The sequence below is a fragment of the Gallinula chloropus genome (assembly GCF_964237585.1).
Source record: "Gallinula chloropus genome assembly, chromosome: 11".
In the NCBI taxonomy this organism is placed as follows: Eukaryota; Metazoa; Chordata; class Aves; order Gruiformes; family Rallidae; genus Gallinula; species Gallinula chloropus.
Window position 1 is genome coordinate 1511134 of NC_140096.1, and position 13698 is coordinate 1524831.

The following is a 13698-nucleotide window of genomic DNA, read 5'->3' on the forward strand; positions in this document are numbered from 1 at the left end:
TGCCCAAAACCTTCAGGAGCAGAAATGCCATTCAAGGTGAAGCCTTGAAGTCCCCCAGAGCCCCCCAGCTTCAGTGGCCAGGAGCACCCCTGGAGGGTCTGGGCCAGGCTGTGATCCCCCACCCAAATCACCAAGAGGGGACACAGGAGCTGCAGGTCTTATGGAAATCCAGATTTACCTGCGTGGTTGGGGGAAATAATTGGAGAGGGGGACCAAAACCAAAAGAAGGAATAAACCAATCCAAGAACTTCTGCAGCAAGAGCAGCAGATGCCACCTGCCACCTCCCCTGCCCGGCCCCAGCCCCCTGCCCGCGCTGCTGCCTTTCCTGGGGCTTTTGTTTCTTGCCTCTGCTGCTTCACTTGCCAAAAATAGCCCGAGGGATTGAGACATGAGGCAGTGTGTGGGAGGGGAGAAGCTGCGATTGCTCCCATCCAGCCGTGGCCTTCTCCAGAGCAGCTTTGTTCTGCTCCCTGGCCCCTGCCCGGGGCCCTGGCGAGTGCAGGTTTCCTCTCCCCGTGGAAAGTTTGAAGGTCATCGATACATTGATTTTTCCCTTGACGTGGGGCCTCTCTGCCACTCAGCAGCCTGTGGATTTTTCTGGTTTCTGAACTGATTTTGGGGGGTTTTTTTGTTCTTCTCTTTGAGGAAAGAAGGGAGAAGGGGATGGGGAGTGATGAGCACGTGGGGCGCAGCGGTGGGACTGGCATGGAGAGGGGTTCGTGGGTGAGCAGTGGCAGGAGCAAACAGCCGGGGGGTCACCTGGTGGGAGAGGCTCTTGCATGGCTCAAGGCACGCTGCTTTCACTGGGAAATTACAGAGGCAGAGTTAAGGTTTGTGTAATAAATGAGATTTTGTTTGTTGAGGGGGTTTTTTACCCCCAAAGCAGTTTGGGATGCTGGTTTTCAAGCAGGGTCCCTCTAGCTCATGCCACTGAGATCAGGGATGCCAGACAGCAGGAGCTAGAGGATGGCTGTCCACATGCTGTGCTGCTCCAGTGAGAAGCCTGTCCCACCATCCCTGTGTGCTACTTTAGGGTCTTTATTTGTCTCTTTTTTTCTTATCCCCCTTCTCAGTCAGGCACCGTGTCTGGGTGCCAGCCAGACACCCCTGCCTTGGTGACAGCCCTTTCTCCTGGTGGGGGGCCAGGTCCCCATTGGCAGAGTCTCCATCTCTGCTAGGAGGCCAAGCCTGTTGCATGCACCCCTGCCTGGGGCAAGGGAGACTTCTCCCCCTGGACTTTGGTTTGGATTTGGGGGCTCTCATGCTGTGGAATGGTACTGCATGGTGGTCAGTGGGACCAGTCAGCACACCACAAATGGTGGTTTGTGCTGCACAGCTGAAGTTGTTGGTTTGGTGGGGTTTTTTTTCACCTGATGGTCCTTTGGAGCCAAACTGTTGCTTGGAGGATGCTGGTGCTGCCTGTGCTGTTGCTGGGATATGCAAAGGTGCTGTCTGGGAACTGGGATAAGAGAGGGGGCAAAAGGGGTCCCGTATTCAGCAGGAGCTCAGGATGGAGGGTCTCTGGTTAAGGTCTGGATCTGGCCTCATGGGGATCTGGAGGTGGAGATGCTTTTTCCAAAATGAGCCTGGGGAATGCCTCCTCCTTGCTCTTCTGCCCAGTGCAGGCTCTGGGGCACGTGGGTCTGGATGTGGGCTCTGCAGTAATTCCACAGAGAGCTACTCAGGCTCCAGTGGGCTCCCTTGCAGGTGGCAGTGCTTCTCCACGATGTCCCCAAGGCCAGGGTTTCTTTTTAACTCATTCTTTTCCCCTGCTCTGCCTGCCATGCTTGGGGCTTGCTGCTCCTGTCCTTGATCCTCCCACTTCAACTGAGAGCCTGGCATGTCTCTACCAAAGAGTTAAAAATACCAGCGTGCAGGAGAGGCCTTGTCCAAGTGGTAGACCAAAGGAAATCCTGTCACCACACCTAAGCTCCAAGAATAAAAACATACATTAACTAAATAAAAAGAAATCTCACACAGGCAGGAAGCCACACACCAGCAGCAATGTGCTGGTGTGGCAGAGCAGCTTGTTCTCCATAAAGCATCCCTGTTAGCGGAGCGCAAACAGGGCTGGAAGGATGGGAAGGCAACTCCTCCCCCCTGGGATGAGGCACCCTTCCCTGCTGCAGGTTTGGGTGGTGTTGGGAAGAACAGCCTGAGTGTCATTATCCCCATTTGCACCAGTATCCCCACCAGCATCCAGTAAATCAGAGGGTGGATATTGCAACCGTGGGCATTTTGAGCACGTTGGGGATGCCCAAAGCGAGCGCTGGCTTTGCTTCTGGGGCAGCTACAAAGGAAGCAGCACCAAGAGCTAAGAATTCATTTTTATTCTTCTTTATTTGTTGAAAATGTCAATTAAAAAACTGTTCAAAATAAAAACATGTTAGAAAAGTCGAACTTGCATAAGTAGTTACAGTAAATAAACCTACATGACAAAGATAAACTGGAAGGCAGCTGACACAACATCCATCTAAAGACAGACTCACTGGAACCTATTTACAAAGCACTGTAAACAAAGTAAATATGGAAACATTGCTGTCCATCCGGCATGGCTTCTTTTCCTTTTTATTTTATTTTATTTTCTTGTCTTTTTATTTTTTTGGCTTCTAGCTCTTGACAAATGCTTGATCCAAAGAGTCCCAGTGTGCCCTCCACCACGGTGCATCTTACGGACATGCATATGTACACAGCATCGGTTTCAACTAAACCAGGGGTGGGGCAGCAAGGGAATGTTTCTACCCTCTCCCTGGAGTGTAAAGGGCCCTTGGTTTGCTTCCTTTGCACCCGCTGCAGGTTGTGAGGCTGCTCCCCAGCCCACCTTTGGGTGGGCAGCAGGACCCGGACGGTGCTGACACGGCACCCAGAGCAGCAGGTGAGCAAAGGAATCGTTATCCTGGAAAACAATTAACCAGCACAATTGGGCTTGAGTGTTGACCAACCGGCCCAGCTGGGTGCCTGGGTGGGGATGTGGCCACCTGCCATCCAGCTGGGATGCTCTGGAGATGGCAAAGGTTGCCAGGGCATTCAAGAGCTCTGGTTTGCCCTACAAAGAGCTTGGGTTTATAGAGGGTTTATTTTTACCCTCCTTGTGATGTTTCTGAGTCTAGTTCTCCCCAAACACCACTTGTTATGTTCTGGCAAAATTCTCATAGCAAGGAGGGAGCTGTAATTAATGCCTCTGTCATGTCCTTCATGACCAACCTTAACGGTCTGACTGTGATGAGCTGCGAGGTGTCTGCACACCCTGGGACCACGCTGCCCCGAGATCTACCTAAGTCTTACTGTTAACTCTAAGAGAACCTTACTGTTATAATGCTTCTAGGGAAGGAAAGAAGAAAAACATCAGTTCTAAACTAGGGTGTAACATCCATAAGGTGAAGGTAGCCGATACATATGCATGTTGCTTGTGTGCTGTGTTCAAGAGTTGTGCAGGGGTCTGGAAGGGTGTTGCACATCCTTGCCCCAGGAGCGTTCCAGCCCTTGTCAAAGCATAAATACCTTTCCTATTGCAAGAGAAAGTTCCTTTTCCCCAGCAGAAAGCCCCTTTGGGGCAACGGGGTGGGAGGGGAAGTTGCTGTTGGCTCCATTCCCAGCCTTTGGGAAGGAGAACCAGGAGCCTAACGTGGGTAGAAGGGAGCATGGAACCAGCACAGCTGGTGGGTGGAGGGGTGGTATTGTCAAGCAGTTTACATTTCATACAGAGAAAAGCATGTCTTGCAAGGGGAAGCACAGCAAAACTATCAACTCATACGATACCTGGACAGGCAACGTGAAAACAAAGCAGAGGGTGGGAGTTATAGGTCATGCACAGGAGAGGGGATGGGGGGTGGGTGGGTGGGGGGCAGAGCATTTACCTGTTGTGCTAATCATGAGCTGTTAGGAGGCAGCACTGTGCAACATACCTTCCCCTGCGCTCTGACAGGTGCTCCAGATCTGACTTCCCCAAGGAGCTCAAATGTCTTCATGTTAATTGCACGTTTTAATCAGTATATCAAGGCCACACGGGAACCACAGTATTGCTGGGCTCTAGTTCGCTACAGTCAACTAACAGGGGAAAAAAAAGAAGGAGGTGGATGGGAAAAGCTTCCCCCTGGTTGTGATTATCTGAGGAGAGGAGCGTGGTGCTTTGATTTGATTTTTGGTTTCTGCTCAATGCCACCTCAGTAATGTTTTCATTCAATAAATAGGTACCGGTGCTTTTGAGAAGAATGAAAGCATTAAAAAGTGCTTAAGCTTCCTCTAGGAAACTGCTGCCAACCCCTCTGCGAGCGGCAACCCTTAGCAGAGTTTGTATGTGCTCCCAGTAGCAGGTACGATGAGGTATTAGTTGCTGCAGATGAATTGTGAATCATGGACCGCTTACTGGTTTACTGGTGATCGATTGTTTCTGGTTTTATTTCCTTACTGGATGGAAGAAAAACTAGATATTCTTTCTCTATGTCTGGTTTTTGTTTTGTTTGTTTGTTTGTTTTTTTGGTAACAAAATTCCCCAAACCAACAAAATAAGGAGCAAGAAGAGGCAAAGGATCCAGTTCCGCTTCCCAAAAAGCCCCTGAGGTCACACACCACTGCCAGCAGCTTCTCCCCAGATTCAGGCGATCAGGGACGACTTGCGCCCCGTGTCCTCCCTGCCACACTCGTCCGTCTGCTTCAGCAGCCTTCTAACCAGCTTCTCCAAGTCCTTCCTGGATTTAAGCTCTTCTTCCAAACACTGCTTCATCCTTTTGTTCTCCTGCAAGGGGAAAAAGAAAGGAGGCAGCTCAGAGGTGATGACATCCCACAGACATCCGACAGGTCGCTGCTGGCTTTAGAGGATCACCACCACCATGTGTTACTCGTGGTCAGGCACACTCAAGCAGACCTTTAATATCTGAAGACCCAGTGACCTCCAGTAGGCAGAAGCATCCTCCTGAAAAGCTACTTTTAGCCTGGACTGGAGGACCCTGTTTGCTTAGGGTGGTGTCTCCCACCTCCAGGCTTGGGGCTGGTGGGAGGAGGACATATTTCCTCTGGGTTTACAAGGACTGGTATCCAGCAGACCCCTACCAAGCCAACAGTCAAGTTGAAAGAGCGTTCTGAGTAGAGGGAAGTTTCATGTAATGACAAAGACCAACTACTCCTTCAACTCTTGCTCAAGGGACTCCGGGGTGAGCTGGTGCAGGGAGCTAAACCAGAAGAAAACTAAGGGTAATTCAGGGAGCATCAGCAAGACTTTTCCTGGGCATCAACCAGGCGAAGCCAGTGACCCAGCACAGCCAGCACCAACCAACCCATCCCAGTTACCTGCTTCAGCTCTTTGACTTCATCCTTCAGTGCATAAACTGTGTCAACGAGGCTCCTGCACAAAGAAATGCAAAACCCAATGAAATAAAAGGACCTGGAGTGCAGCAAAACAGCAACAGCACAGGAGCTGCTGGGAGTGAGGCGCTGATGAGGGGGGTGCTGCAAGGGGACCCTGGAAACACAGCCCGGAAGCATTAGTAGGCCATCAGGCCAAAATTCAGGGCTTGCTTGGTTTTTTTTTTCTCTCAAAACTCAAGAAAAATACCTTGTTCTGCTATCTTTAAGCCATCACCAGAGGTCTGTGGCTTTGGCTTCCTTGCTCATGCTACTGCAGTAAATAATTATTTAAAAACTGGGGGTGCCTGAGCATCTCTTGCAGATTGGCCTTGGTTCCTTGAGGGTACACTGCAGAAAAGCTGAGTGTGAGAGGGACACATTGTCTGGGCAGCAAAAGGAGCGGATTGATGCAGTCACCTGGATGCTGAAGCTACGTAACAGGCTGGGAGCACTCAGACAGCATCACCTGGCTCTCAGGCTCCCAGGAGGACCAGCAGTTAAAAAAATAAAAAGCCAGTTGTTTGGTTCTGTCCTCCCTGACCCCATTAGCTGCATCCCAGTAAGCTCTGGGCTTGACAAACTGGCTGTCAGGACCTGTCACACAGATTCCCAGAGGGCTACAGCCACGTCAGAGCCACTCTGCTCCTAAAAAGGGACAGAACAGCAACTGAAAGAGCCCAGTGGCTCCTGTCAGGACTAAGGCAGCAGTTGGTGAACACCAACCCCGCTCCAGATGCAGCAGGAAAGGCCATCAGTGGTTAAGGTCTTTCCAAAGAGCAACAAGGGGATCTGCAAGCAGAGAGGAGCAGCGCTTACTTTTCCTCTGTCACAGTCTGGCCGTTGCTCCGTGTTTCCTCTACGATGATTTTCTCTTCCTCAGGAAGAAGGACTTGGGGGATGGAGTCTTTACGGGAGCCTGTGTACAAGAATTACTCATCAGGAAGTAAAAGGGTGACTTTCTCTGATGCCCACGCTGCTCTGGAGACAGCAGCCCTCGGTCTCCCAGGGCAGGCTGGGGACACAGGGGGCTCGAGCAGCCACCACCTACTACCAGCCAGGGTTAAATACAGACCACGAGCCTGGAGCCAAAGCAAGCAGAAACTTTCCAAGAGCGCTCCCCCAACCTAAAGCTACACCATGACTTGAAAATTGGATCACTGGATTGGAGCTCTCAGAAGAAACACAGCCTCCCTTTTACTAAGGTACCATTATTTGATAGCTGGGTGATTTAATTTGACATCTCACCAGCAATGATAAATAGTTGTATTTCCAGAGTTGAAGATGCTAGATCGGTTCTTATGAAGCAGCTTGTTCTTAAACACGCAGCTGATTGAGAGATAATATTCATGTTTCCTTTCTAAAGCTATATGCAACCTGAGATTAGCATCAGATTTTCAGTGCTGACAGCCACAGGCACTGACTAGGTTTGCTTAATTCCTAACGAGTGCTGGTGAAATAGCTGTGTCTCATCTGCCCTCCTACCTGCTTCATTCTCTGTGTTTAGAAGAAAAACAATGGCAACTAAACCACCAGGCTGCTGAAGCTCCCTTATCTTGAAGATTGAACACCACACAGTTTCCTAGCATGAGCCTCGGTGCTGTATGATGCAATGATGTTTTTTCCCAGAGCAGTTATCGGTGTCACAGGCAGAGGAAGAATTATAATAAGCTGGTCATTGTTCCCACCTGAGCTGAGGGCTTGCTGGAAGCCTGCCCCAGTGCAGTATGCCTCGATCACCTTCAGGATCTGAGCATCTTCCTCCAGCGCAGCAGTACCTGTAAAACATCACAGACAGCAGCTCTCACCAAGTGCCCTGGGTTCATCTTCTGGCCTTTACTCCCAAGTCCTTTAGGAGAACAGTTTCCTTGACTGAAGCCACCCATGAAACCTTGCCTGATTCCTTTCTGAGGTCCTTTCTATCTTCTGGCCCTTGCAACAGCCCATGGCATTGAGCACCATGATTAAAAGGTATGAAAAATGCCCTTCTGGCTGCTCATCTTGGCAAAACTCAGGGGGTGATGCCTGACTTTGGGTACAGGGATCACCAGAAGATGGATAGGCAGAGCAGCTCTGCTAGGAGGGGCCTGGTACAGCTCCATCAGAGCAGGACTTGGACATGTGAAGTCTTCATTTCCAGCCCTAGCCCAGCACTGTCTTCACAAGGGAGACAACTGACTCCAGCCAGCTCACCACTGTCTGACCTGGCCTTCCATGTAAATTCCCCAAGAAGAGTCCCAAGTGGCCTTCAGGGACTGTCAGGACATCCCTCTTTGCAGGTGAACTTTGTTCCCTAGTTCCCACTGGAAAGTGTTCCAGGCCCTGCTGGCACAGCCAGCTGAGGGTCTGTCCCACTCGGACACATTGTTATGACTGTGTTAACACAGTTTTTAACTACTTGGAATTAGAATCACAGAATCACAGATTGCTCTGGGTTGGAAGAGACCCCAAGGATCACAGAGCTCCAACCCCCTGCCACAGGCAGGGCCACCAACCTCCAGGCCTGGAGCTACACAAGGTTGCCCAGGGCCCCATCCAACCTGGTCCTGAACACTTCAAGGGATGGGGCATCCACCCCCTCTCTGGGCAGCCTGTTCCAGCACCTTCCCCCTCTCTCTCTGTAAAAAACTTCCCCCTAATATCTAAAGTTTCCCCCCTTTCACTTTAAATTAGCCCCATGGATTTGTAGCCAGACCAACACCATCCACAACCAAATGATCACGATGAGGGCAGTGGCAGAACCAGTAAGTGGTGGTGGGGGGAGGAACTGGGGGAGGCTGAGGACCGGTGTGCTTCCAGAAGCCTCCTGTGCTCAGCAGCACACAGACTTGCTCACAACGTGAGCATCCTGTTGCATCCTGTGCTGTAAGAAAGGCTCTTCTCAAAGTCCCGTGGAGATCAGAGAGAACACAGAAACCTCCAGAAAGAAGAGAAACACACACCACTTACTTTTCCGAATAACAAACTCTTCATCAGATGGTTTTCTCTCAGTTTTCCTTTTTGGAAGAAACTTCTTCATTGTTTTTGGGCTTTTGCTGGAATCCTGTAGAGAAACAGACTGGTGTTTAACCAGAACCAGAGGCAGCTCCAGCTGCAGAGCAGCACAGCTGAACACAGCTATCTGTGTTACACACAACATGTTAGAGAACTACACAGCAGACAACGACAAAGGTGGAGAAAACGATCCTTTTTGCCTCTCCCATGCACTGGTTGTGGCCCACCACTCCCTGGAACAGCAGTGGGAATGCACTTGCAGGTCTGGTCCAGGACAAGCTCCTTTAGGGAATCCAACCCTTGGCTAAGATCCCTTAGCCAAAGAATTCAAACAAACACATTCATGGCACTTTTAGCCTGCTTCCCAACTCTGGGGGCTTTGTTGGAAAACTCTATGGTGTTACTTATTTCCTTGATTTGATTTCTAATAAAAACCAGTTGCCAAATGGCATTGTTTCCAAATGATCTGTCTGAGAGTATGAATCCTACCCCCATACACAGAGAACAAACACATACACACACAGTTAGTTTGCTATGACTCCACGAGTACGAAACACGAGCTTTTATCTCCTCCTCTGAGTTACAAGTCTTGCTGATGTGGAGATAATTAGTGTATTAGTAGGTGACATGCAATGTGGACGTTAGGCAGAGAAGAGGCAAGCCAGGAACTTTGTGTACTATAATGCTAAATCCTTCTTGAGAGTTATCTCAGAACACACTGGCCAGTCACCACCAGCTCTCGTGGTAACTTACTCATACAGCCAGGCAAAAGTAGGGTCATGCAAGCAGAAGTGTGAACAGGAGCAAGCATTCTTTGCCACAGTAAGCCAAAGAGATGTATCTACCCTTACCTTTAAGATATAAGACATCCTCTACAATGAATATGCAAAGAAAGAGAAGATGAGTGTGAGAGATCGATGACTTTATTGACCAAGTCCATTAAATCCACAATTCTAAACCACATTTACATGTTAGTCTTGCAATTAATGTGGCACACCCTCCGTAGTACTGGTTTTAGAGCACTATCAACATGCAAAGGAGCACGGTGTCATGCAAAACTGAAAAAAATTACATGTGAAACGCATGGTAAGTGGGCATTAATACACTCTGAACAGGGCAAAATAGAGAACATGCCTCTCTGGTTAGTAGGAAGTTCCTGCAGATGCTGGGTGTCTAGGAGAACTGTGCTTAAAAGTGTGGTACCCCTTGGTCCTAGCCAGTGCTGTGGCCACCCCCCACACACAGCTCCATTTGATCCCCAGGGAGTAAGTAGTTCAGGGTCTAGCCCCATGCTCAACACCAGTCCTCTGGTCATCAACCTGACCCAGACAGGACGATGAGATGCTCTGCCCACCCTGGTGACAAGCCCCCCCCAGGACTGTGTCTTCTCAAAGGAGACCTGTCATCCTCACTGGAGACCTGACAGCATCAGGCAGCAGCTTCTCCCTGCTCTGCTGACAGGATGGGGAGCTCCCTAAACATCCCATGGGGGGTCCCATCCCTGGGATGCTCGCCCTGTGACTCTCCTGCAGGGCTGGCCAGCAAAGTCCTGGATCCCAGAGTTATAAACCCTCCACCTAAGGCAAAGCTGGCCACGTTAAAAAAACTAATAATGAAAATAACAAACACATAAGTAATCAAACAGAATAGAAGGAATAATCTGTGACTCTTCTTCACTTTGCTAACCTGAATCTGGACACACCGCTTTACCCACAGCACCTGCTCTGTCATTTCAAATGATTACTGGAAATGGAACAGGAAAAATGACCCAATTTCACTGGAAATACCAAGGGTGCTGTGCCGGACGCAAGCGGGCTCTGGGGTTTCCTGAGCACAGCTAGGTACAAGGAAACGCACAAGACTCTGCCATCCCATCCTACACTGCTAGAAGCCAATTAGAGTAACACTGGATGTCTGCAGCTCTCTAATCTTTTAATCAAACTCCTCCACTCCTCTCCCTGCAAAGAATCTTTGAAATTCGCCTGCCTTCAGTGTATCTTCATTATAGGAAGGGGACTGGAGCTGAATTTAATTTGTGTCCTACTTTAAGTTTTAAAAAAAGAGGAATAAATAAATCAATCAATCCAGTGAAACAGGAGTTCTGCTCTGTGACTGAGCACCTGGGCGGGAGGGACGAGGCAGATGCAGATCTGCTTGGGCCAAGAAATGAACTTATCTCCCATGTGTCATCGCAGGCTTGTGCCCCTGTCTTGTCCTTCCCAGTGAGAGGAGCTGCATCCCAGGCTCAGGCTGGGCTGGCCGGGTACCAGACTGTGCCTGCCCAGCCCTGCTCCGGGCTTGGGTGGACCCGTTGGCCTCTGGGTTCCCACCAAGGCGGCCAGCACAGCCCGTTCCCATGCAAACAGTGTTTCTGGCCCTTTGACACCCCCGCAGGCTACGATCCGGCCTGCGGCAGCGTTCTGCCCCTCGGGGCTCCACACCTGCTGGGCCTCTGTGGTGAAAACCCTCTGCCTGGTTTCCATGCAGAGTTTAACTCCAGCTATGTGTGTGTGGGGGGGAACAGAGACACTGCCGAGGATGGCGGCATCAGTGACATCACTCAAGCCGTGGTTCGGGCCTACCTTCCACACAAACGGCAGCCTTGCGCTTTGGTCCAGAAAAATCCCTCCTCTACCTCAAGCCTCAGCCTGTATCTTAATTCACCACACAAACGAGAAGCCGTTCCATCTGTGTTAGGGATTTGGACTGGGTCGTTCCCAGCCTGCTTGGTTGGGCTTTGAAGCATTTAATTCCCGAATTGAAAGGCCTCGCTTTACAAATCTGGAGATAACTGTGTAACAAAACACCACAGGGACACCTCAAATCTCTACCTGGAGTAGCAGAGCCAGAGCTGCCCCAGCTGCCAGGCTCTCCATTCCTGAGCACCCCCCTCTTCAGCCCTGTCGCCACTGGAAGCCTGGGCAGCAATGGTTCCAGGGCTGCTGTACCAAGAAAGGCAGCTGACTCAGAACTGGAGAGCTCATTGAGTAGGAGGAACGTTACTGGTGAGTAATCCCAAAAGTTTAACATGAGGTAGGGAAGGGGAGTGCTGCAGTTACAGGGGGGGTTGGGGCAGGGTGAGAACTGGATCTGGGTTGTATTTTGGGTTTCCCCACGCTGCCTCCTAACTCCCAAGGCAAAACTTGAGGTTTCTGCGGAGAGGGGACCCCTCGGGCTGCGGCATCCCAGCAGGGTACAGGTGTGTAAAATACACTGGTATTGGTATGACCCCCATGGCTGCTGCAGGGAGCCCTGCTCCAGCCACCAAAAAACCAGGGAAGAAGACATGAAGCATATCAACAGGTCATCTTCCTCTTCATCACAGTGCAGCACTGCTGCTCAATCCTGCAACACAGGTCTGGGCAATGCTGAGCTGCTGCTACGCAGCACGTCCTGGCAGGGAGCCCAGCTCCCACCCACGCCTCACACCAGGGCAGCAGGAGGAAGAGAAGGAGGAGGCGGAGGAGGAGGAGGAGGAGGAGGGGAGGCAGCTCCACCATGGCACCAAGACACAAGGCTGCAGGACACCCCACTGTGGGACTGGTGACATCCAGCAGCCGAGGGCAAACAACAACAGCACCAAATCTACAAACACACGTGCTGGTGCTTCACTTGTGGCACAAAACCAGCCGCAGTGACAAGCATCCACTGCAGGCCCACGGCAGAGCCACGTCCCTCACCACCCCTATTAACCTAAGCTTCAGTGCTCTTGCACAAGAGATTGACACGAAACCACGGTCCTCTGGAGGCACGTGGGATGGTTACCTCTTTGTAACTCAGCGCTGCCGATGGTCTGAGTGGAGGAGCAGGACGGAGGCAGCTCAAGCTCCAGGGCTTGAGGATTTTGGGGGGTTCCAGAGGTCCACGGATCTGTCCGGCTGAACTAAATGTCTGAGAAATTAGATGAGAAGCAAACAAAGGCTGTTACCCACCAAACAACGCGGAGAAGCGGAGGGGGGTGGACAAGAGTTCACTGTGAACTCCTTTGAGGCATCTAGGGTGCACGAAAAAATAGGGCAGGATACATGTGAAATGGTACGAGCACGACCTGGTTACCAGCAAACCTGCAGGATGTGTCTTGCAGCTGTACTCACCACCTCAGCCTCGAGGTGCACTGCCGAAAACCCAGAGATCAGCCAGCACGGAGGAACCCCAGGCAGCAGAGCGGCTGCAGGAGGTGAGGTGCTTACCGAATGAGCGCTCCAGGACTGGGTTTTGGAGACGGTGTTGCACGTCCCTTTGGTCAGCCTCTGCAAGTGGTCAAGCCATTCGTGCAAGTCCTGGCTGGTGCTGCAGGACACAGTGATCCGCTCCGTCATGTTCCCTGTGGCAGAGGGTTAAATAACCGTCCTTAGCAAGGGGTAGAGACCCAGGAGAAAACCCTGGGTGAGCTCAACCCTGCAAACTGAGGAGCTGCTTGCTGCTGTGCCAAGTCCAGCAGCTGCAAAAAGGCCAGGGCAAAGATGTGGCTGGCTGTCCTGCTCCAGGCACCCAGCACCAGCCAGGGCAGGAGTAACACAGGGAAACTAAGGGAGCTGGTGAGAAGGATGCATGAGGGATTATTTAATGTTAAAAGTCAGCAAATTAAACATTTCCATGATTAACAGGACACCAAATACCACCAGCACAAATCGCTGCACTGCAGCCAGGACACTGAGCATGAAACCACTGTGAAAGCTACAAGTAATGAGATAAACTGAAGGGGAAAATTGGGAGGAACTTTAGGAGAGTGGCCTGATGGCCAGAACTGTTAATCTGTCAATAAATGACTCAGAGCTGCACAGGATGGAGCTGGGAGGCAGATGAGGCATGCCTGGCACAGAGCAGTGCTACTGGGGCCACCACCAGCCATGGCAGGAGATCTGTCCCATGTGAAACACTACAGTCTCCAAAAGCAGCCTGGAGGCACTGCCCAAGGGAGCTGGGTGGAAGCTGCCTCAACCAGGGGGGAGATGCTCAGGAACTCTAACCACACACAGCAAAGACCATGGTGCAGGGGTGGGGAGAGGAGGAGGACCAGTACCTCCAGTGGGAGCTGCTGTTTGGACTGGGAGCACAGCCCCAAGGCAGGGGCCACACTGACCTGCGATTTCAAACATGTGCTCGTTCCCTTCAGCATCTTCCAGCTTCGTCAGCGTCATTCCCGTCAAGGGCAGCTTTCCCTAGGACAATTCAGGAGGAGTCAGTGCCTGCACCTGCTTCCCAGCGGGCGCTGTCCTGCTTGTTTCTGCTGATCCCTTTCTCTTTGGGAACTGCCATTAAAAACTAATTTATGGCAGCTTCAGACTTGCAGGAAGAGTCTCCTTTAATGTATGGATCTAGATTTCCCTGCACAACTAGGTCAAACCCCCGAGAAGAGGCTC

General features: G+C 51.1%; 1 protein-coding gene across 3 annotated transcripts in view; it reads right to left on the reverse strand.

Moving 5' to 3' along the window:
• Positions 1 to 3993: 3993 nt before the first annotated feature.
• ARHGEF6 (Rac/Cdc42 guanine nucleotide exchange factor 6) overlaps positions 3994 to 13698 on the reverse strand; it is a gene marked incomplete at its 5' end in the record, with an annotated part of 39279 nt that continues 29574 nt past the window's right edge. For 2 of the 3 annotated variants that reach the window (XM_084269102.1, XM_084269100.1), the window contains 9 exons: positions 3994 to 4736; positions 5288 to 5342; positions 6161 to 6260; positions 7030 to 7119; positions 8291 to 8384; positions 9187 to 9207; positions 12101 to 12226; positions 12526 to 12659; positions 13419 to 13497. In XM_084269102.1, coding sequence (XP_084125228.1) covers positions 4596 to 4736; positions 5288 to 5342; positions 6161 to 6260; positions 7030 to 7119; positions 8291 to 8384; positions 9187 to 9207; positions 12101 to 12226; positions 12526 to 12659; positions 13419 to 13497 — 840 coding nt within the window. In that variant the 3' untranslated portion in view covers positions 3994 to 4595. Of the gene's footprint in view, positions 4737 to 5287; positions 5343 to 6160; positions 6261 to 7029; positions 7120 to 8290; positions 8385 to 9186; positions 9208 to 12100; positions 12239 to 12525; positions 12660 to 13418; positions 13498 to 13698 lie in introns of all 3 variants that reach the window. The other variant, XM_084269101.1, reaches the window with a different exon arrangement.